Source organism: Octodon degus, unplaced genomic scaffold, assembly GCF_000260255.1.
Source record: "Octodon degus isolate 3935 unplaced genomic scaffold, OctDeg1.0 scaffold00084, whole genome shotgun sequence".
Taxonomy (NCBI): domain Eukaryota; kingdom Metazoa; phylum Chordata; class Mammalia; order Rodentia; family Octodontidae; genus Octodon; species Octodon degus.
In genome coordinates, this window is record NW_004524660.1 from 8,632,526 (window position 1) to 8,656,666 (window position 24,141).

The 24,141-nt window shown below is 36.7% G+C and overlaps 1 protein-coding gene and 1 pseudogene across 1 annotated transcript in view; one reads left to right on the forward strand and one right to left on the reverse strand.

The window, feature by feature from the left end:
• Positions 1-24,141, forward strand: part of Col11a1 (collagen type XI alpha 1 chain) — a 229,240-nt gene that overhangs the window by 165,030 nt on the left and 40,069 nt on the right. Inside the window, exons 44-55 of the mRNA XM_023721700.1 lie at positions 1,754-1,861; positions 3,012-3,065; positions 5,928-5,981; positions 6,475-6,582; positions 10,856-10,909; positions 12,412-12,465; positions 13,930-13,983; positions 19,694-19,747; positions 20,339-20,446; positions 20,663-20,716; positions 21,292-21,345; positions 22,353-22,406. Of these exons, the coding sequence (XP_023577468.1) occupies positions 1,754-1,861; positions 3,012-3,065; positions 5,928-5,981; positions 6,475-6,582; positions 10,856-10,909; positions 12,412-12,465; positions 13,930-13,983; positions 19,694-19,747; positions 20,339-20,446; positions 20,663-20,716; positions 21,292-21,345; positions 22,353-22,406 (810 nt within the window). The remainder of the gene's footprint in view (positions 1-1,753; positions 1,862-3,011; positions 3,066-5,927; positions 5,982-6,474; positions 6,583-10,855; positions 10,910-12,411; positions 12,466-13,929; positions 13,984-19,693; positions 19,748-20,338; positions 20,447-20,662; positions 20,717-21,291; positions 21,346-22,352; positions 22,407-24,141) is intronic.
• LOC105742932 overlaps positions 22,864-24,141 on the reverse strand; it is a 13,332-nt pseudogene continuing 12,054 nt past the window's right edge.

A 24,141-nucleotide genomic window follows, 5' to 3' on the forward strand; every position in this document is an offset into this window, starting at 1 on the left:
GCCACCCCGGCCCAAGGCAGAACCGGGGATGGAACTCAGGCCCTTGCCCACTGCGCCACCCCCAGCTCAAGGCGGAACCGGGGGTGGAACCTCAGGCCCTTGCCCGCTGCGCCACCCCAGCCCAAGGTGGAACCGGGGATGGAACTCAGGCCCTTGCCCACTGCGCCACCCCAGCCCAAGGTGGAACCGGGGATGGAACTCAGGCCCTTGCCCACTGCGCCACCCCCAGCCCGAGGGTGTGTTTTATATGATACTGTTACATTTTGAAAAATGAAAACGTGTGGATTGTGGACAGTTAAGTGGTCAATAACTTAACTATTTCATAGATATTTTGCTTTTATTTCATTAATTAATAAACTAGCTGTTGATCAGGTGACAGCCAGGTCATGGTAGGTCACACTAAGCCTAATCAATATGGGTACAGGTAGCAAATAATTGTAATGGTTCACGCCAGGAGCACTTGTACTTTAGAATAGCGTGCCCCTGAGAGGTGAAGTAGGAGGCCTGTGTCAGGAGCTGGACGTGGCCGAGGGTAGGCTGACTACAGCTGTGCGGAGGGGTGGGCCCTGACCGCGTGCGCTGCCGTAGGGCCACCCCTGTGCGCAGGAATGCACAGGAAAGCAAAGGGCTGTAAAACTTAGCACATGCACAGTGGTCAGTGTGAAGGCAGGAGATGGGGTGGAGACCACAGGGAAGGGGTGACGCGAGGCAGAACCTAGGGTGCGTGGATTGCTGGCGGGTTTAACAAGAGAAAAGAGACGCACTTTATGCACCTAGAATCTCTGTCTTACTCAAAATGAATGAAAATTTTACTGAAGAAATAAAAATCATTTTAAACTCTGAAAAGATGCTTTCTAGCAGCATTCCCCAACCCATTTGGCACCAGCAATTGGTTTTGTGAAAAGTAATGTTTCCGGAGAGCAGTACTGCGGTACAGCTTCAGGCTGATTCTAAGGAAATGCAGCCCAGAGCCCTCCACGTTCCTCTCATGGCGGGCTTTCTGCTCTTAGGGGATCTGCTGCCCTTGCTGATCTGATCCGACAGGAGCCATGAGGAGGGGAGGCTGGGGTGCGGGGCAGCTGTCAGTGCAGACGGAGCGTTGCTCGCAAGCGGCCTCTTGTCTGCAAAGCATATAGAAGCTGTGTGCACTGGCAAGTCTGTGTATTTAAAATCACATGAGAAGAAGGCACATTTATAAGCACAAAAATAATGGCTGTCAGCAGGGTGAAAATGAAAGAACAAATGCAGGAAAGGTAAGCTCCTTGTTTTGAATCAGGAGAAGCAACTGGGAATTAAAATCAAAATCCCCAATCTCCGAAGAATCCCTATAGCCTTTGTTAAAAGCAGGGCCGTGTTCCATGTCAGACGTCCTGCAGAGTTGGGCAGCGCAGGTGGATGTCACAGTTTCTGGGCTCACGTGCACGGCACGTGGCTCCAGTGGTGCCCAGGAGGAAGACGTGGAGAGGCTTGGCAGGATCCACAGCGCTGGCATCTGCCGCGCCGCGCCTTGCTTATGAGGCGTGCGTTAGACAGGGAGAGTCACAGTTGACGCTGGGGAGTTCTGTGGGCCCTAGGCTGTCATGAATGATCGCAGCGGGCAGTGGTCTGTCTTGTTCCCAAATCGTAGTTGGAGCTTTTTCTCTTAGAATTATTCAGTAATTTATTTTTGCCAATCTAATTTTTATATATCAGCAAATAGTTGATTCTTTGGTTTCTTATACCAATTATTGATCTGCTGGATTTTTCCATGCAGGGAGAGAAAGGTCCCCAAGGCCCTGCAGGGAGAGACGGTGTTCAAGGTCCTGTGGGGCTCCCAGGGCCAGCTGGTCCTGCGGGCTCTCCCGGAGAAGATGGAGACAAGGTTGGTGCTCAGAGGCCCTGTGTGCGCAGTTTGTGAGAAAGCACGATTTCTTCCCTAATCATTCTGTAATTAGCATCTCTAAGATTTAGATCCCAATGGAAAACTACCTTTTGTGAATTTTGCTGCACCATCCATATGCTCAGAAGTATTGTTTTAGAGGTTAAGCATTAGTTGGGCCTATATTAAATAATATATAAGAAAAAAAATGAATAAGAAAACAATAGTAACGGACATTTTTTTTTTTTGCTGAAATGTACATAACAAAAATATAATGCACATATTTAGCTTCCATATCTAAGGTACTGCACGTTAAGCCTTACAAATGAGCCGCATACTCACTTGATGTGCTCCCTTTCCTAAATTATACAGCATTAAACTTTTTATTCAGTGTGTAGGGCTGTGCCAAATTACATGTATTTTAAATATTACAGTATGTTATAAAACATTTGTGAATCAGCAGTCTTATAATGTGTCATTTAATATTTAGAAAAGGAGAAAAAATACTTTTTGAGTAATACATGATTATTTGCCTGTAAATCAACATACTTTTATTATCGGTTTATAATAATGGTATAAGAGACAAATTTATTTTCATTAATTTTATTGAGAAACAAATATCAATGAGACAGTTTCATAACAGATTAGTAGGACAGTTTCAATAATTCATACATTGCATATTGTTGTCTTCGTAGTGGTTATTCATAGTACAAGATGCAGACAGGATATCTTGTCCTAACACTCTTAGTACAAATCTTTCTTCTCATTGAATTAAGAGAAAGTAACTGTGTATCTATCCTATTTTGTGTATACAGATACAAAATGGTCCTTCATTTGTATCCTTTTTTGTTTAGTTTTGTCAGTGAAGGGTATTCCATTGCCATTTAAATATAGTAGGTGCATGAATTCAGGAAAATAATTCAATATAGTCCAGTATTTAAATTATGTGTCAGTGTCGGTATTCTGCAAAAATGAAACTGACTTGATTTGTCTGTGTATTGGCCAGTACCAGAAAGTCAGGAGCAGAAAGACCCGGAGCTTACACTTGAAGCAGGGTCACTGAGCACTAAAGTTCATTCATGTTTAGCGCTAATGAGATGTTGCAGGGGCACGTGGGACGAGTTAGAGATTAATTTAAATCTTTCAAATACAGGGTGAAATTGGCGAACCAGGACAAAAAGGCAGCAAGGGTGACAAAGGAGAAAATGTGAGTTGATAATTACTTACTGAGACTGGTTCTTTATTTAATACCTTTTGCTGTTTCCATGGATATTTTCCTGTAGTACTACTTGGTTAACTAGCCAAATGCTTTAATATAAGTATTTTATTATCTTTGGTGGTTGCATAATTCTGAACACTGTAATTCTGAGGCTTTATATTTATGTGGTTAAGTAACATCTGATATTGACAAGTTTTTAAAATCATCTCCACTTTAGCAAATAAGAGTAAAAATATAAATAAATAGCTTCTTTTTCCACGTGATTATGAAAAAATATACGTTTGTGTATCTAAATAAATACAACTGCTAAATTTTATGGGACTGCAGATTAATAAATATTTTCTCATGTATGGTACTTGTTTTGCTTAGCAAATAATAAATCCATCAAAATAAGTTGTTTCTCACTCAAATACCATAGTCACTCTTGCCTCTTAAGAGCCTTGTCATACTTGTCCATTTTAAATGTGACTCTAGTAATCTGAAATTTTTCCTTCATTTTGTATCAACCACGGTTGGTGATGATAGCTACTTCAGAACTTTAGCCTCTATAGATATTTACTTTCTAAAGTTCTTTTGATTTGTCTTTAAGTGTTCATGTATCTTCTTTCCAGAAGGAATCCAAAGTGGGAAAGTGATGTCCATTTGTATATCTTTTATGTAGTACAGTGATTTATGTATCATTCCCGGCGGTTATTGCCAGCAAACAGTTCCGTTTCTGCCCTTGGCTCACCCATAATTCTGACACCCACTTAGCTGAAATGACTGAATATCTTAACTTACAACGTTGAGAAGAGATCTTATTAGGACGGACTTGCAAAATCCTGAGTTGAATGTTTCTAGCAAAGAAAAATGTACAAACGTTACAAAACAACTTGGAGGTAATTGCATTAAAGCACACATATTTGTCTAATTAAAAATAACATGAATTTAAGAAGAGCCATTTTTGAAGAAATGTTATTTCTTCTTTAAAAGCTCTAAGTAAATGTGCCTGGTTGCCTAGCTGCTAAGCCATCAATCGTTGTACGTTTCTGTCTTAAGACCTCGTAGGTTTTGTGCAGGTCTCAGGGCACCAAAGTGCTTGTCGTCTCTGTGGGTCTTCATACTATAATTTACAATAAAGACATTTTAAGTATTCTTATATTGATTTATTTAAAATAATAGCAAATACATTTGATGAATAATAGCTGTATTTCCTCAAAGCAAATATGTACAGTACAAAGAGTAGCATGTATTATTTGTTTCTACCCTAATAGAAAAAGCTGTGTTCTCAAATTTGTTTCTCAGGCAAGTCTACAGTGACATGTTGTTTTGATTTAAATCCAAACTCACGCAGATACATAATTAGAAAATGGGTAAATGTCTAAAAAATGTCTTAAATTTGGATATTCTTTGATTACACACAGAAATTTGCTAAGTGCTGGTTTTTCATAAAGATCATCTTTAATATGAATTCTGATATCAAACTAGTAAACTCTTTGTATTATTTCATTAAAATATTTCAGAATGGGAAGCTGTGAAACCCATAGTGAGAAATACAAGATTTCAAAATTTCTAAATTACCTTGAAAGTTTAAATTTTATCACTGATACAAAATGCAGTCAGTTGTTTCCTTTGAAGTCATTGCCTTGTTATATTTTCAGTAATATTCCTGCCAGATTCCCAAGTCTAAATAATAAATTTTTATGATTATTCTCTTTCAAATGGAAATAATATTCCATGTAAAATTACTGGTTGCGATTTCAGTTTAAGCTGTAGCCTGGCCAGCGATGTGACTTCAGTGTAATGCTAGAGAGCTTCGTGCATCTTTGCGAGAGTTGGCCGCGCCATTATCAGAAGACTTGTACATAGTACAGAAGGCGTTTACGTGGTGAAGAAGGCGTTCAGGCGCTTCACGCCGAGCGTGGCCGCCTGTGCGCCTGCGAGCAGCAGCGCCTGGTGACGAGCGCCGCGCGATGCTGCTGCGCTGCCGGCTCACGGGCGCTAGGCCCGGCAGCTGCCCCGGCTGCCCTCGCACCTGACTGCGGGCGTCTGTGCTGGGTGCAAGGACAGTAATGTCTTAGAGTTTTGGGGTCGTAGTTCTGAGCTTGAAGAAATACGAGTGGCTCTCAGGTATTTTTGGACAACATTTTCATAATCTTTGCTTCAGTGACTTCTTTAATTTCTGCAATAAGCCCCAAGGACTTATTAATATGTTCCTAACATAGTAAGTTAATGAATTAATAAGAAAATAAGGTAGCTAAGAAATACCTGTGCACGTAAGACTCATAATGACTTGTGCGATCTTGTGTTCAAAGTAAAGACTTACCTTTACTGTAACAGTTGGCATGTGTGTACATACATTTTAAATTTTCCTAATCATATTTTATCTATATAGAATCCTCAGAATCCTGATGTTTATTAAAAGTTAGTATACAAAAAATATGTTGCTTCTGACTTATACATATTTCATGAAAAAACTCATGTTTTAAACTTTTTCAAATATGAATTTTCAGGCCGGGGAGATGGCTCAGTGGAATAAGTGCTTCCCTGGCAAGCACAAGGGCCTGAGTTCAATCCCCGGTTCCACCAAAAAAAAAAAAAAAAAAAAAAAAATTCAAATATGAATTTTCAGCATGATTTAGGTTAGCATACAATTCCTTTTTAAGAACTTTGCAATCTTCAAGATTTAGTTGTCAAGTTAAAATTGACTTCATAGATGAATGTATGAGTCTCCAAGTTATAAAATAAACAGTTGACCTGTCCAGATGCAAATGACTCTGAAATAAGTTTGCAATCAGCCAATGGTTTTGCTATATAGAATTGAGATTTTCCTGGATTGTTGCCAAATGCCTGATCTTTACCTCTCTGTAGGGTCCTGCTGGTCCCCCTGGCCTCCAAGGGCCAGTTGGCGCCCCTGGGATTGCTGTAAGTACTCACTGTGCGCACAGACCCTGAGCCTCACTGCTTCGTCATTGTAGTTATGAGTCAGCACACAGCCAGTGGCGTTCGTGAGGCAGTGCCTTTGTTCCTGCGCTTGACGCTGAATCGTATTTAAGTTAATGTAGCTAAACAGATGGCCTTGATGAGCAAAAACAATGTGACTTGATTTGAAAATAGAGCATAGCTAGTTGAAAATACTCAATGTACAATAAATTTTGAACAATATTTTTCTCGTTAGGAATTTGTTATTCCATTTTTAATGTTTGATCGTCAGAATCAACCACAGCCTGAAACAAAAAAAAAATGTTAGACAAAGAGTGGCATATTTACAGTAAAAGAATGGAAATTTTAGTCTACATTTTGCTTGGTTATTCTCAAATAAATTAGCTTTTAATGATTTAGAAAGGGCAGCATGCTTCCATAGTACGTCCTTATGGCTTTGCTGTATGTGATAATTCCCTTACTGTTTGTTCTCTAGGGGGGCGATGGTGAGCCAGGTCCCAGGGGACAGCAGGGCATGTTTGGACAAAAAGGCGACGAGGGTGCCAGAGGTTTCCCAGGACCTCCTGGTCCCATAGGTCTCCAGGTAAGGTGTTCTCAGACTGCTCACACTAGATTTCTCTCTCGCCCTAACTTTCATTGGTGGAGGGGAAACAAAACTTTTTTGTCTTTCTCTGAAGGAACAATTTTTAGTCAGAATGAGTATTTTATTTTATTTATATGTACATCTGAGCTTCAAATTTTTTCTTTTTTTTAAATCAAATTTCATTAATTTGTGCTCACTTCGGCAGCACATATACTAAAATTTCATTAATTTTTCTGAAGAAAATAAGCCTGGTTCCGGTACCTGCTATTCATCTGCACCTTAGGTATCACATGTTTTTCTTTATTCCCATTTTGTTTAAAAAATGAATTACAGTTTTGCAGATAGATAACTAAAGCTAACGTATTAGAGTCATTCTTTAGTATGTCTCAGAGCAGGAATGTTTATAATTCAGATGACTATCGAAGTTTAAAAGCATTTGGAGAAATTACAAGGTGTTAATAGCAATTGCCAACCGCAGATGTTCGGCAACAGTAGGAAAATTTTAAAAACCAGTAGTAAAAGATTTACTTCTAGTAAGTAATAGATTACTAGTAAAATAACTTATTTCAGAATTATAATTTATACTTTGTATAAAGCATTTTGGGGAGAAGAAATAGGACAGTGAGAAGCACTGCAAGCTGTGGCTCTGTTGCTGAGACACATCTTACGAGGGGTTAGGCGGACGCGGGCAGCACCCACCTCCTGGGGCCCGCGGCGTGGCGCTCACTGCTGCGTGGAGGCCGGAGGGCCCAGGGCTCCGCTGCTGCCTTCGCGCCCTGCAGGCGGTGCCACGCGTACACCTGAGGGCCCTTCGGCAGGTCACAGAGCTGTGTTGTAGGTAACTTACAGGCACCAGGTGGGTATTACACACGTTAGTGACCTCAGAGAGATAAATTAAGTCATCTAGTTCAGTGTACCTGAGAGTTTGTGATGATCTAAAAAAGTATATAAATATAAAATTTTTATAATTTAATTCCCTATTTTCATGTGTTCTTATACATATCGATTTTTATTTTATAATAAAATTATAAAATATTGGGGTTTGATTCTTCCATCTATAGTTGTAGAAATTAATTATAAATACAATATAATAAATTATCATATAATTATTGTTAAGTATTAAATGGACATTTATCAGTACACATATTCTAATTTCCCACTTTATTTTAATGCAAAATAGTTTTTATACTTGCACAGTGGAAAAAGACTATGTTCATATTTGTTATGTGTAACTATTATTGTTAACCAATTAAAAATGAGCAGTCATGAATGTTACTTATCGATATGTATAAGAACACATTTGAAAACAAAGGCATTGAAATTGGATGGCTTATAGATAGTGTATTATCGAATTTTGTGAGTTTTATTTATTTAATTGTTATGAATTCTTTGAATTTTCACGTAGGAATGTAGTACCTATGGTTAAAAGATGGTTCGCTATAGCTTATGGTTACAAATAGTCAATGAAAATTATTTTCACAAAGAAATTATTCTTTGATGAGAATGACTCAAGAAATCGTCATTTAAAAATTGATTGTATTTTAAAAAATTGATTGTATTCTCCACAACTACCACTTTAAATTAGAAAACTAAACAGAAGCTAACGCAACTAACCTGCTCACAGAGAGTTCTATATCTGTCAGTTGGGTCTTCATGAAAAATAAATATTAGCAATTACATGTGTATAAATAATAAGGAGCCACCACTTACAGTAAATTACTTTGTATTCAGCCTATTCACTGTCTGCTGGCATAGGAAAGTGTGTGTCAGAGTTCCTAACCTAAGTTCATCTTTGGTGTTATCAATAAAGAGAAAAAATTCATTGATTCAAAACCAAAATTTTAGACTGGGCACAGTGGTGCACACCTGTAATCCCAGCACTGGGGAGGCTGAAAACAGAAGGATCATTACGAGTCTGAGCTGTGTAGTGAGATGCTGTACCAAAGCAATAAAAAGTAAAAGAATACAAGTAAATAAATATTTTTTTAAAAAGAAAATTTCTCCATGCATTAATAACTCCCTAGTAAAAGTTTAGGACACATTAAGACTGCTTAACACTGTACTACCATTACGCACATTTAGTTCCTTGCAGCAAGAGAATTTGTCTCATTATGTCTCAATTACTTTTATTTTTTTTTATTTTTTTTTCAACAAATAATACACTGCATATATTCTTCTTAGTGGTTAATTGCTGTACAAGATGCGGACTTGTGATCCTATTTACAAACACCATTAGAACAAATCATTCTATTCATTAACAGAATGTAACTATATATCTATCCCAACGACTTTGAATACACAGATACAAAATGGACATTCATCTGTATACCCCATTTTTTCTAAGTTCCGTTATTGAATATTATAGGTGTGTAAACTCAGAAAAATATTCTAAAAGAGTCCAGTAGCCCATAATAGCATTGGGTCTTCTGTTTAACTGGCAATGTCAGAAATTATTGACCTGAGTCCCCCACAGCTCAACTTAACAGCATGGCTTTATTTCTTATAATTTCGTCTTCATACTTTTCTGCTGGATGGTTAAGACCAAGGTAAAGCAGGACCTATGCAACAAGAGTTGTAGCTTTTTGGTCTGAGAAGGTCAGTGAAATGCCCTCAGGATTTGTTCAATTACTTTTAATAATAAGAACATTCTATTTTAATCAAACTCAAACTATATTGAAAAGTAATTTTAAAAAATTACTGTTTGGAATTTCCTTAAACTGATAGGAATAATGATGCACAGAAAGAAAATATGCCTGTGCAAAAAAAAAAAAAAAACAAAACAAAAAACCAACCCAAAAGCCTATTAACCAAGGTGCACCTGTCATTCAATGTGTTGGTTTAAATCAGCTCGCTTAGTAAGTACTAAATGTGTTGACCCTGGCAAGTGTGAGGTCATGGTTTAGACTCTTGGTACCAAAAAAGTTGAAATTTGAACAAAATAAATGGGATCTGACTGTTCTGGTATGTGATGTTTGACTAAGTTTTGTATTTAATTTAAAATGCCCATAACTTAAAAAAAATGGTCTTAAAGAAATGGTCTTAAAAATATTTATGCCATTTTTGTTAAACTCCTCTTTTATATTCAAGTATTTAAGTTCCTGTGTTTCATAAATTAAATAGACTCTGAAGATGGCCTAGGAATCTAAAACTTTAGCAGTCACCTTCTGGTAATTTTGGGGCAGACTGAAGAAAAGATACAGAAAGCATTACTTGGATAGTTCTTTCTAAAAAGTTTGCAGTTCCAGAAGTGACTCTCAGAGGATGGAAACAGATCGGAAAGTACAAATAACCATCTCTTTTTAAACATCTTACTTATGTTAAAGAAAAACAAGCAACAAACACACAGAACATGTGTGTGTGCTGTCCATTATGAAGCAGTGACTAAGATTTTCTCATGAAAATGAGTATATGGTATACTTAAAACTTTGAAAATATAGTCACTGAAACAGTCTCCTAACTGGAAACTATGTGGAATTAGTACATCATAAAACATTTTCGTGGGTTATTGCCTATATTCAAACATGGAATAGAAGACTGCGTGGCGGTGCACACTGTTGACCCCTACACTCCACTTGGGAGGTTGAAGCAGGAGGATTACAGCAAGTTCAAGATCAGCCTGGGCTGCCAAGTGAGCTCCAGGCCAGCCTGCACTGCTTAGGAAGATATGGTCTCAAAAAGGCAAAAATAGACACACACACACACACACACACACACACACACACACACACAGAGACAGAGGTGTAAGGCAAGATAGTTTAAAAATCTCAAAAGTCATCTATGCACAAAGGTATTGCTTTTTGAAATTCATTTTCAAATACTTTTGGTATATGCACATAAGGGTAATAAGTAGATTATGTCTGTTATCATTGGTCATAATCTCTTAACTCCAACCACTGCAGTGCAGCAAAAGAATCAATAGGTGTCAGCAGGGAAAGAACTCAAGGATTTTCATTTCTTACTTAGATTCCATCTGAAATTCTACAGTGCAAACATTGAAAAACATAGATAACAAGAAATATGTTATTATCATAATACCAAAATCAAATTGTGTATTTAGGTATTATAACAAAAATTAAATGGCTCAATATTGTACAAAACATAAATTTAAGTTGTAAATATTGGTGTAAGATTTTATCACTTGTAATAGAAGTATTTTAGCAAATTAAAGTCTCCATAGATTCCATGTATTTATTTAACATTTTCATCAGAAATTCACCAAGCGTATGGATTTAAATACATAGATGACTTTTATTGCTCTACTCTGTTGTTTTAGGGTTTGCCAGGCCCCCCTGGTGAGAAAGGAGAAAATGGTGACGTTGGCCCGATGGTGAGTGGCGGGCGCGGAGCATGGCTGCGTCTCTAGCTGGCGTAGCCCAGCGTCCGCTGGCAGGCTGTGTGGTCCTAGGAGTGTGACGCTTTCTGTGCTGACCTGTTTTCTTTTTGTCATTCAGTGATGATCTGGAAATCACTAAATATACTATTAATCCCTTTAGTGAATATCCTTTCTTCAGTTCACTTCATTGGTTCTTATATTGTTACTTTTATCTTCAGTACGTTATTGAAATATGTATACTGAATTTCCACATGTTATTTCTTAGTCTTTAGCTTTGGACTTTGACATGGAACAGGTAAATAATATGTCATATGCTCACGAGATTTCTCTAAGTAGAAAGTATTCAGAATAAACTCTTGTTTTTTCAAACAATATAAATTTAACAAGGAACTCTATTGTTATTAAAATGCTATGAATTGAAATTACTTGTATTAACTCTGTCTTTCTACTCTAATAATACTTCACATCAAATTTGAAATATACTTCTTTGCTTATTAAATACTATTTTACATAAAAATAATTTATCAAAGTAATGGAAATCTATAGTGAAACATAATGAACACATTTCTTAATTGCTCTTTCCTGTCTGTCTCCATTGCCCCAAAGTTTTAGGTCCTTTACTGTTCTCACACTTTTGTGCTGCGTTTTTTTGTCTTTAAGGACCACACCTAGATTTTACCTTTCAGATAAATCTCATACTTAATAAAGCTAATTGTAAAGAATGCATAATAAATGTCGATTCAGACGATGATGAACGCTTTCAGGTAGCATCTGATGCAGAGCTAGCTCCTTTCTTGCCGTGGCTGCTGAGGTTCTAGGAATCAGAGATATATCTCACTGATATCTTCTTAATTTGGTCATAATAAGAACAACTAGAAAGCTTTTCTAGCATGACATCAGGCCACGCTGAGGCCTTCTACAAAACCCTAATACGCTATCATCACTGCACACTGTTGTAATTACAGCCTTCAGGGAAGGAATTACAGCCATTGATAGTTTATAAACTGTGCCCCGAGGTGATTTTATTGCACACACAGGGAAGAGAAACTTTGGGGAGTGCAACTACATAACTACTATTTCCAATTCCACGATGTAGAACTGAAGAATTTACATGCATATACACACATGCACACCACAACCCAAGTTACAAATAAATAAAACAGTGATCCTATTAATTCTACTAGTCCCTACTTTGTTTTTTATACTTTCTATTGTATTCTATCACTAGGATTTCCAGTTGTTTTATGAATACCTTATTCTAGACATTACCCATAGGATTCCTTGTCAAGCTGTGTTTTTTTCTGAAGTACTATGTCCTCATAGCTATGTGAAAAGGAATTTTTAATAGCATGTTGTTGTATTTTTAATAATAACGTATAACCCTTATGGGCTTCACTGACTATGATTTTACTGGCTTTATTTTTTTTTTAGTTTTCTTAAAAATAGAAATGCATTTCACTTTTACCCTTGTAAACTTCATTATTTATCTTTTATAGGGTCCACCTGGTCCTCCTGGCCCAAGAGGCCCTCAAGGGCCCAACGGAGCTGATGTAAGATTGGGAAATATACGCTAATTACTTTGAAGTTGAATTTAAAATTTGGTGTTATTTAATGGCAGATGTTTCCTGAGATATCATGCAGATAATTACGCAATTTCTCAGTGTTAGAAGGGCAAGAGAACTGAAGGATTATCTATTCACTCGCCTTAATCATAGAAGAAACAGACTTTGTAGGGAACAAGTCAGTACAAATATAAAATAGACATATTTCGCATTCAGATATATTCATTAGTGAGTGAGAAATATAATTTGTATATGATAAGCCAGACTGGTCTGGTGCCTAGACTTATCACACGTATGATAATTTTTCAATAAATAGTTGAATTCTTGAAACTTGAGTTCATCTCTCAAGACGGCCTGATGAGATGGTCTGTCACTGGCGTTGTGCTAGTGCAGATCTGTCCTCCAAGCACTTTGTCTGTTAACTGTGCCGAAGCTGGTCCTTAGGCTTTGCCTGTTCTGTTTTCAGCATGTAAAATCTGTGGGAGCAATATGTGAATAAGTATACCTCTCACCATGTAAAATGTTTCCTCTCACTTGTATAAAAAAGCTATTTTCTGGACTAGAAAGATAGCTCAGTGGTTTAAGCACCTTCCCGGCAAGCGCAAAGACCTGGGCTTGATCCCTGGTACTGCATGCCGTGCTGGCCTCTCCTGTACCCGACGAGCCAGCCTCCAGAACCAGGTGTGGTGGCCCGTGCCTGCAAGCCCAGCACTGGGGCAGCTGAAACAGGAGGATCAGTAGGAGTCCCAGCTGCATAGCGAGACGCTGTACCAAATATGTTTTTAAAAAGGCTATTTTCCATGCCTGAAAATTGGTCCAACCTTGTACGGCTTAGAAAAGTAATGCCATGTTTATCTTATTGTTATGATTAGTGAATTTCTAGACTTTGCAGATCTCCTGACTCTGTATTTTGGTGATGAGAATGTGTATGTGCCCTTCACGTGGCTGGCTTTCTCATTGCTCTTCTCTGCCTGCTTCTAATTCTGCCAGGCCCGAATAAGTGTTTTATGAGGTATTGGCCTAAGAAAGCTTTGGTGTTTTAGTTCACCTTAAATAATTCAAGGCAAAAGCAGTTTTTATAAGGGGAGGTGGCTTTTTCCTATGGATTATGTAATTCTTTCCTAGTGTCATAATACTGATCCACTCGTAAAGCTGCCTAAGGAGTCCATGCCCAGGGAGATTGCAGTCATGGTCCCGTGTTCAACAGGCATGAAGAACACTGGAAAGTTTCCACTATTGTTTCAGTGCTCATGTTTAAAAATTAATGTGATAGAGTAATTATTTGCATAAATGCCTTTGATAATTCAATAAAAGTCATCTTTATATTTTAATGTTCCAATTATTCAAAATATTCATGTATATATTCTCTTTTTAAAAAATCTAGTTTTATGTTCATTAACTTTCTGTTTTTTTGGAAGAATAAGGACAACCGTACAACTTTCTAAATTGCAGGGACCTCAAGGACCCCCAGGATCTATTGGCTCAGTTGGTGGTGTTGGAGAAAAAGTAAGAAAATCAATGATACAAAATTTGACATAATAGAAGCTAATGTCTTCTGCCAATGTTTACAGTATTTCAGGTGTTTCTTGGATCAACATTTTCTAAGACTTTTTTCCATTTGGTTATGTGACTTATCTCACATTTAGTACTTACACAACTTAAAATGATTTTTAAGACACCGTTCTTTTAATTGCAAGACATCAAACAGAATGACACATATAAATTACTTCCTTTAATAGCTGTGTGATACTTATGTTGTCATTATACACTTTTGTAAAGTAGAAAAGTAGAAACTTAAAAAATTGTAGTAACCAAGCTGAGAGTGGTGGTGCACACCTCTCATCTTAGCCCTGCTACGTCTGAGGCAGAAGGATCGCAAAGCAGGTCCATCTTGGAAAGAGCTGCTTAAAATACAGCAGTAGAAAGGACGAGGGTGAAGGTCAGTGGTGGAGTGCCCTGGGTTTCAGTCCTCCAACACTTCAGAAAAGGAAGAATTTTAGTCATTTCATCACAGACTTTGGTAGAAGGTGATTACATTAGAATCACTAAAGTCATGAATGTGAGATGGAAGTAAAATGTACTTAGTACTGAAGAAAGAAAGTGGTTTGCTGCAACTAACTTACGGGGAAACCAAATCCTTTACAGAGCAGAGGAATGAGTCGTTGATCTTTTCATGCATTGGGTTGTGTTTTTATTACTAATACTATGACCTGTCTTTGACATTTTTCAAAATAGTTGGCTGATGGAATAATATCTGAGTTCAGATGAACTTTTCTGGAGACAATGATTTCATCCCAATGTGCCTCTTTGTTACATTAAAATGTCAAAATTAGTTATTTCTTATTTCACTATTTCTGATCAGGTATTAAGAGAAATTGCAAGAAAATTAACATGGATGTTTGTTTGATTTTTAAATAATTTATTTACTAGTTGTAAGGGGGGCTGGGAGATGGCTCAGTGGAATAAGTGCTTCCCTGGCAAGCACAATGGCCTGAGTTCAATCCCCAGTTCCACCAAAAAGAAAGAAAGAAAGAAAAAAAAAAAGTAGGATCACTAGTTGTAAGGAAATTATGTGCTATAAAATATTCAGAGAAAAAAATAAAGTTTCTGAATTCGATATTTATTAAAGTGGTGCAAATTGTGTCATACTCTAAAGGTGATTCAGCTTCTTAATACAAACATTTTTCATGTATTTTAATTTGTATTCAAATTCATTGATTTTAATTAAAAATTTAACCCTACACAAAATAGATAATGAAATTAAAATGTTATTTGAACATTTACTTCTTCCATTGCACTCACATTTTTCTATTACCATTATCCCATATGATTAACTACCAAAATTCTTCATTACAATTAAATTACAATTTTCTTTTTCTTTAGTCCCTGTTTATAGTCTTTATTTTTTCTTGTACTAGGGAATGATCCTAAAACCTTTGGACTGAGCTACATTAGCATCTCCAGCCCTTTGTTTAGTATTTATTTTTTATGGGATATTTCTTGTTTGCTAAATTGCCCAGGCGAGGCTAAAATTTGCAGTCTTTTTTCTCAGTTTCCCAGAGTGCTAGAACTACAGAAGGTTTGTTGTTACCACATCCAGCTAAGTTAGAAAATGTTTGAAAATTACCTATTTTTTAGTGCAAAAACAATGTTATTTGTTCATATTCTTTAATTGAAAATTTTGTTCTTAAGCTGACCTGGTGGTTGGATTGGGTTTGAAAACAACACTTACCATTGAATTCATTTGCCCTGGAAAGAGCAGTGTGGGGCAGCCTCCAAGCGCTTCCTGGTGATCAGTGCTGTCAGCCTCATACAGTCCCTCGCCTTCTGCCTCTTCCCCGCAGCACTGCTGCTGTCCGAAAGTTGTGGGAATGAGCCTTCAGTTTTCTGGCCTTCTGAAGCTTCTCTTAAATGACTCTTAGAGATTTGAAGTACAGAGGGAATGATTTTAAGTACTTCATTTGCATTTTTCATGCTGTTTCTTCTGAAAAATTCTTAAAGACAGGCCCTGGTATCAGATGTCTATTTTGAGAAAGTCATATTGTTTTCATTTAATTTGAAGCCTCTGGAGTGACACCAGTTTGGTGTCTCATGAGGATGATTTGATCAGATTGATAATCTTAACTGTTTCCTTTTCAGTGTGCTCGATTTGAACTTAGTTAAATGACACAACACAACATTCTCATCTTTCTTTTATTTTCTTAACTTATTAATGTAACAAAGAGCAGGATAGAAATATAGTCCTAATGTTCTTTTTTAGCATCCGCTGTAATATATTTGCTATAGGTTATAGAATTCTGATATCAGCTTGGAATCTGACTGAATTTTAGGAAATTCGTTTATTTTGGATTACCTATTAATTTATTTTCTGTTTTGGAAAATGTACTCCATTTGTTAGCAATGAAAATAGAAGAAAGTAATATCCTTAATCATGCTGCAGTTTGTGCAAATAGATTTAACTTATTTTTCACATAGAGCTTATTTGCTGTGTCTATCTCTGAACTTCATAAATGTCTTCAAAACAAGAAATATTCAAAGACAATTCCTTAATTTTTAATACATTTTTGTAATTCTGGACATACAGATTAGTTTCATTCTTTTTTTCCAAACAAAGTTTTATGGAAAAAACCATGTTGCAGAGTGGATTAAAATGGCCCAATGGGGATGGCCAGATAGCTCAGCAGACTAAAGCACCTGCTTAGGCAGGCGCAGGGACCGGAGTTCGATTCCTTGCATGCCATGCCAGCCCCACCTCCAGGGCGTGCTGAGACAGAGACTGGACATGGTACGCCTGTAATCCTAGCTCTTAGAGGCCGAAAACAGGAGGATCACCACAAGTCCGATCTATGTACTGAGACCCTGTAGACCCTGTACTAAATACATAAAAAAAGATTTCATTTAAAAAATGGCCAGATGATAAAGATAAATTTATGATCTACTGCTTCCTTCATGTTTTATGTAATATAGTTTATAGCAGTTACTGTCATAAAATGAGAATTGAGTGATATTGTTGATATTAGAAATACAGATTTATTTTATACAATATGTCCTAGCATTGTTTTATTTTTCATTTTGACCTCACTTTCAAAAGATTTGAAATGACACAAGTTACAAAATATTATTTGAAGTAATTGCTATTTATGGGGACCTGCTGGTTAGCTCAGTTGTTTAAGCACCTGCTCATGCAAATGCAGTCAGGAACAGGATACCAGCGTTTGATCCCCACCTCCACCTGCCTTAGCAGACCTGCCTTTAAGGCAGCCTGACCCAGCCAAGAAAAAATAATCCATCTCAATTTGTGGGGCTGATGAGATGGCTCAGTAGAATAAGCACTTGACTGGCAAGCACAAGGGCCTGAGTTTAAGCCCTGGTTCTGAAAAAAAAAAAAAAAAAAAAAAGAAAGAAAGAAAAGAAAAAGAAAGAAAGAAAAAAAAGAAAAATGCTATTTATATTGCTCAGACTTGATTGCAATATACATAAATGTAATTTACCATATACTTTTGGACAGTTTAAAATATTGTTTTTAAAATAGAAACTTTTTAGTAAAAATATTCTTCTTTAAATGTTTCCCCATTTCAAAATGGAAGAATGTTTTCAGAATCTCTGTTAGTTTAAATTTATAATTGATAAGGATGACAAGGTAACATAAAGTCACATGAAGCCTCAGTAAGAACAATAGTTCTTTTTTCTTTTCCTCTGGTTGCAGTTGCCTGCAGTATTACCCTGGTTAATGTGTTACATAACAAAATAGCTTAACATTCTCAATGGATGTCCTATAGTACTAAATAAATATTATATGTGTTCATATATAATATTTTTAAGATGGACATGTTACAGTTGATTTGAATGACAGACTACTTGTTGCATTTAAGCAATATAAATAACAGTTGAAGAAACGCTGCTTATATATCATTCCATCATCCAAAGATAGATGATTGATTTCTTTCTTCAAAAATAATATAAAAGGAATATTTTATTTGTAAATCTTATACAGAACACTAGAACTTTCTGCCTTTCATTCTGAGAGAAGAAAAAAAATTTTGCACAGTAATACTGTTAATACATTTCTGGAAAATACTTGTCTTCCACTGTTGTGTACATAATTTAAGAAGTTAAAATGGATACACATTCTTAGTGAATAAGGATTATTGTACACACAAATCTCTTCTCAGGGACTATGCTTATATTTAACATAATTTATTTCAAACCAGTTAAGCAGGAGTGAGCTTGTGCCAGAGATACTGAAAATGTCAGAGTTAAAAATTAAAGCATCTTGTACTATGAATAACCACTAAGAAGACAACAATATGCAATTTATTGATTATTGAAACTATCCTACTAATCGGTTTTAAAACTGTCTCATTGCTATTTGTTTCTCAATAAAATTATTTAAAAAAAGAAACAACCAGAATGACCATCAACTGAGGAATAAATTAAAAAAGATGTGTTTTTATATAGTGGAGGATAGCCATAATGAAGAATAAACTTGAGTTTTTTTATAAGTAAATGGATATAACTTGAGACCATACTCATAATGAAATGAATAAGACCCAAATATGTAAACGTCATATTGTCTCCTCAGTGTGAGGAACTGAATAAGTAAGTAAGATCCAAAATGTATGCTATATCTTGTGAATTGGGCAGAAACTGTTCAAATAAAAGACTAACTGTCATGGTTAAAAAGGGAAAGAATGAAAGGGAAGAAGAAAAAATATATATATTCATAAATAGATAGTTGAGGTAGTCATAGAGCTAGTTTCTCTCAGTTCATTGAAAGGAAGGCCTGTGCTAATGTTGCTTGGACATTATTTTATGCCTCTAACTTGTATCCTGAGTAACTACGATGGAGACAACAGTATGCGATGTATTAATCATTGTGTAATTCTCTTACTAAACCATTTTGAAACTGTAAAAAATGAAATTAAAGGATGGATAAGCCTCATTATTTTTTTCACTTTGTAGCAATTCCCATTTCAAACTGGTAACACGGATGATTTGCACGCAGTGCATTCATGTGTTCCGTTACTTCAGTTTAAGTGTCGCTTGAACACATTGTTCCACTTTTTATGATTTCCAAGTAGGCGACCTTCGCTATGAACTTTAGTAGCTAAAACTTCCAGTGGCGGGTTTTATTAGTTTGCTAGATTAGGGACTTTTGCCATCTAAACCCAGAGCTTATAGACGCTGTCAGTTATGACATGTATGCCCTCAAATGCAGCAGTTGTTAATATCTCACTGCCTTCGATGTTTTACTCTTTGTTCTTTAGATCTCTACTAAACATTTTATAATATTAACATAATAATTACTTGATGATGTATTAAAGAACAAGAAAATTCATATTTCGTAAAGTAATTTGAAATATTCAATCAGTAAGCCTGGCTGTTATGTGAATATTGAGGCTGTCTTCTGCATGTCGCATATTTTCTTAGGCAGTGTGCAGCTGTCTGCTGCGAGGGCTCACCTGTTAACCTGGTCAGTGTGCTGGCCGTTCCTGGGCACTGTGGCATCCGGGGTGTCTGATATTCTCATTTCTCACCTGTTTATTACAAAGACTGAAGTCAGTTATACCAGAAGCTCCCTTTTTTAACGATGTTTTGATGCCTTTTGAACAAAATAATAACTCAAGGACAATCTAAAATGGGGCGGTAATAGCTGAAGGCAGTTTTGCAAACACTTCTGTGTTTTAATCCTCATTTGAGTTTTTCTTTTCTGTAGGGTGAACCCGGAGAAGCAGGGAATCCAGGGCCACCTGGTGAAGCAGGCACAGGGGTAAGTGCTGTCTCATTGTCCGCATCGGGTGCCAAATTAGGAGTTTCTTTCAAAGCATTTTAAACATGTGATTTTAATTCCTACCTATGATCTGCTTTGTCACTCACTTTGCAATTCATGGAAGGTAATCATAATGCAGAACCTGTTGTTTAATCACTGCGTACCTTTACATATTTAGATTTGCATACAGATTTTAAAAATATATTTGCATAAGTAAAAGCATTAAAACTATAAGCTCTTCACTAACTTTGATAAATTTTACATAAAAGACAAAATAATCTTTGCTCCATCTAATAACTATTTATGAATTGTGCTAGACTTGCTGTGGTCTATCTCAGATTTGCTTCAACCAGATAGGAGTTTGTGTCTCCCACTCAGCCTGGCCCAGGAAGCGTTGGGCAGTGTTCAGAGATGTTTCAGCTGACCTAAGAGGGAGGAGTGGTCGCTGTTGGCATTTAGTTAGTAAAGGCAGCGGATGCTGTTAAGCATTCTTTGAGCGCAAGACCCACTAATACAGCAAAGAATTGCGTGGCCCATGTGCCAGTGAGCACTGTTACTAATGCTAGTAAGGTACCTTTTTTCCTTATACAGGGTCCCAAGGGAGAGAGAGGAGAGAAAGGAGAAGCGGGCGCACCTGGCGCTGCTGGACCTCCTGGTGCGAAGGGGCCGCCAGGCGATGATGGCCCCAAGGGCAACCCGGTGAGCACCTGTGGCCATTTTATTTTGGACCTTCTGATAGAAGGACAGCAACCATGATATCCTGTACCATCATTAGTGCGGCTGGCTTTTCTTCATTTCATATATTCACAAGCATTTTAATGCCTTTGGCTTGACTTTAACCTCTTAAATTTCAAAATATCACAGCATTATGAAAATTTATTTTTAATTTATTTTCCTTTGAACACATCATTTCAGGGTCCTGTTGGTTTTCCCGGAGATCCTGGTCCTCCTGGGGAGCCTGGCCCTGCAGTAAGTATCGTGGGAAAAAGGACCCATGTGGGGGGCACTCCCATGTCATCATTTATAATGATTAGACAAAACTCTTAAAGGAACAGCAGAAGAAGACAGTAGTAATCACTCCATAAAAGTCTGTTAGATCTTATTGCATGAATATGCACTTCATCTGACTTAATTTTTCAGACTTCAAGTTGTACAAACAAGTTGTTCAAGTACTAACATTATTATTTTAAAGTTACAGGATTCTTGCTTTCTTCTTTGTCATTTTCATAATATGCACACTATGTCAAACCACACCATGCTTATTTGCAGCGAAAGGATGCATTGGCCTTGCATGCTAATTACATTTTTTCCTTTGCTTCTGTAAAATACACTGTGTGTTTTCAATTGATTTAGTAGCAGTTTCGTTAATATTCATGGAAATAGTGAAATCACCATTCTTTAGAAACTGCACAATAATTTTATTCCTCCATCTGCTAATAGTTTATCTCAGAACATACTAGGATTGCCTTTTGAAGCTTTTATTCCCTGATAAAAATGACATAGAGGGAGAAATAGCTAAGTTCATTTTCTACTGCTGATTGCAGGGTCAGGATGGTGTTGGTGGAGACAAGGGTGAAGATGGAGATCCTGGACAACCGGTAAGCAAGAGCAATAATTCGTTTTAATCTTAAGTGACTTTCAAGTTATTTAACAGAAATAATTTAAAATGATCAACCTTTCAATAGTACCGCTGAATTTGCTGACATTTTCCTGAAAATATATTTGAATTCCAATCTGAAGTCAATCTTTCATGGAGTGTTTCTTGATGTGAATTCAAATATAGTATATAGTCCAGGTCTTCCTAATGAAATTCCAGTTACATCCTACCAATGATATTAACATGTGTCCTTTGTGTTACATAGAAAATTATATTTAAAATCTGGAAGAAAGGAAGGAAGGAATGAACGAAAAAAGGAAGGAAGGAAAGAGAGAAATAGAGAGAGCAAGCCAATGTGGTAGCTCCTCATTGATATAAATTATGCAACTTGTGAGCCTAGATGAGCATGGCATGGTGTGGTATAACCTGTTCTCCTGCAATTGATAAATGACAACTTGTGCTCTGCCTGTGGGTTGATTAAGGAATAAGAGAGTGGCCAGGCCAACTCCATGCCAAACATAGTTTTATGTTTAGAGCTGTGTCCACTATGTTTGCTGTTGGAGATGTAGGCTTATTTTGTGTAGATAGTACTGGTAGATCTTATCACAGAACTTTCTGTACAGCTTGGCAGAAAAATTATAGTGTTGTGCCAGAAAAAAATATAAAGGTAATAGTTTTGTGGTTTCACAAATTTATGTGAAATAGAAAGATTATTACCCACATGGATTAATTGGTACAGATATTGGGTGCTTGTCAGGAACAAGTTAGCATTTTTTAAAAAGACAAGAGTTTTACATAGTAGGAATATCAGCTTACTTCCTTTCAGCTGCAAACAAAGCGAGCATATGAGTCTATAACTCTGGTTGCCTAGAGGAAGTTTAAGTGTCTGACTTATTAGGAAAGGTCGATGTGGGTAAGTGAGAAAAAAGTCTCCGTTCAGATATTGAGGAATTATGTAGTTTATACAGTCCTATCCAATTTCTTAAAAAAATTTTGCACATTTTATAGGGTCCTCCTGGTCCATCTGGTGAGGCAGGCCCACCAGGTCCTCCTGGAAAAAGAGTAAGTTTCTTTAATCTTTGACTTCAAATATCTGTTTATTATTTTATGTAGGTAAGCTATAGACAGGAAGTGCTAAAAGTGATGACAAATATTAGGAAGTACTTTGGTCTTTTTTAAATCAGTATATAATTATAATACAGAATAATGTGATTCATTTTGATAAATTGGTACATGTGTATAACAAGTTTTGATTATATTCATTGACTTTATCTCTTCTTCTTGACTCAGCCTCTTTTCTTCCCATTTCTAAAGTTAACATTAACTGTTTTCTTAAATGTATCAAAATACTTTCAAAAAAATAACCATGTAACTGTCACAGTAAAAATGTGAAAAGCAACTCCTACTTAGGGAGTTTTCCTCTTTTTACCTTTCTTCTGTACACACACTGCAGACTGCTATAGGAAATTTCAGTGGTCTCCTGAAAATCAACTCCTACTTTGTATGTGGGGATGAGATGTCAGAAGCCCACTTTTAGCTTAAAGCGTTGAGAAACCTGGAATTAAAATCAGTGCAACAAGATGTGTATTCCATTGCCATTTGTATATTGCAGGAGCATGAATTCAGCAGAATAATCCAATATAGTCCAGTAGCCTGTAATAGTACTGCGTTATCCCCATGACAGGCAATGTCAGAAGTTGTTGACTTGAGCCTTTTACAGCTCTGCATATTAATATGGCTTTACTTTTTATACTTTTCTGATGGATAGTTAAGAACAAGATAAAGCACCTGTACAACAAGAAATGTATCTTTCGTATCTAACAAGGTCAGTCAACTCCCCTCAGGACTTACCCTTAAACCCTATATAGCAGTTTATAGATCTTTTGTCAGTGCCAGCCATGTGGATGAGTCAAGGCCATTGCTTGACCAGTTTGCTCTCTGTGAAAGCCTGAGAGAATGTTTTCTCTCCATGTGATTCTCCTTAGGCACATTCTACATCACCAACTACTTTCCTCTGTGGCCCTATAGTCTCCTTGATCAGAAAATTGGGACACCCTGAGTTACAGGATGTTACAGTACAGGTTCCCTTATGTCCTGATTCCTCACTGACCTTGAAGGGCGAGGGCCAAATTGTTGGCTATCCTTGTAGCCCTTTCTTTTGTAAGTAAATAAAAAAAGGGGATATATTGAAACTGTCCTACCAATTTGATTTGAAACTGTCTCATTGCTATTTGTTTCTCAATAAAATTATGGAAAAAAGGGGGGGATATAAATGAAGGACCATTTTATAATAAATATATATATTTATTTATATACAAAATAGCATAGATATATAGCTACTTTCTCTAAGTTCAATGAGAAGAAAATTTTGAACTAATAGTGTTTAGACAAGATACCATGTCTGCTTTTTTTTTTTTTTTTTTTTTTTTTCTTTTTCTGGCAGAACTGGGGATTGAACACAGACCCTTGCGCTTGCTAGGAAAGCATTTATTCCACTGAGCCATCTCCCTGGCCCCATGTCTGCATCTTGTACTATGAATACTACAAAGACAACAGTATGCAATGTATTATTTTTCCCCATAATTTTATTGATAAACAAATAGCAATGAGACAGTTTCAAATCAAATTGGAAGAACAGTTTAAGTAATTCACACATTGGGGCTAGGGAGATGGTTCAGTGGAATAAGTGCTTCTCTGGCGAGCGCAAGGGCCTGACTTCAATCCTCGGTTCTGCAAAAAAATAAAATAATTCACACATTGCATGCATTCTTTCTAGTGGTTAATTGCTGTACAAGAT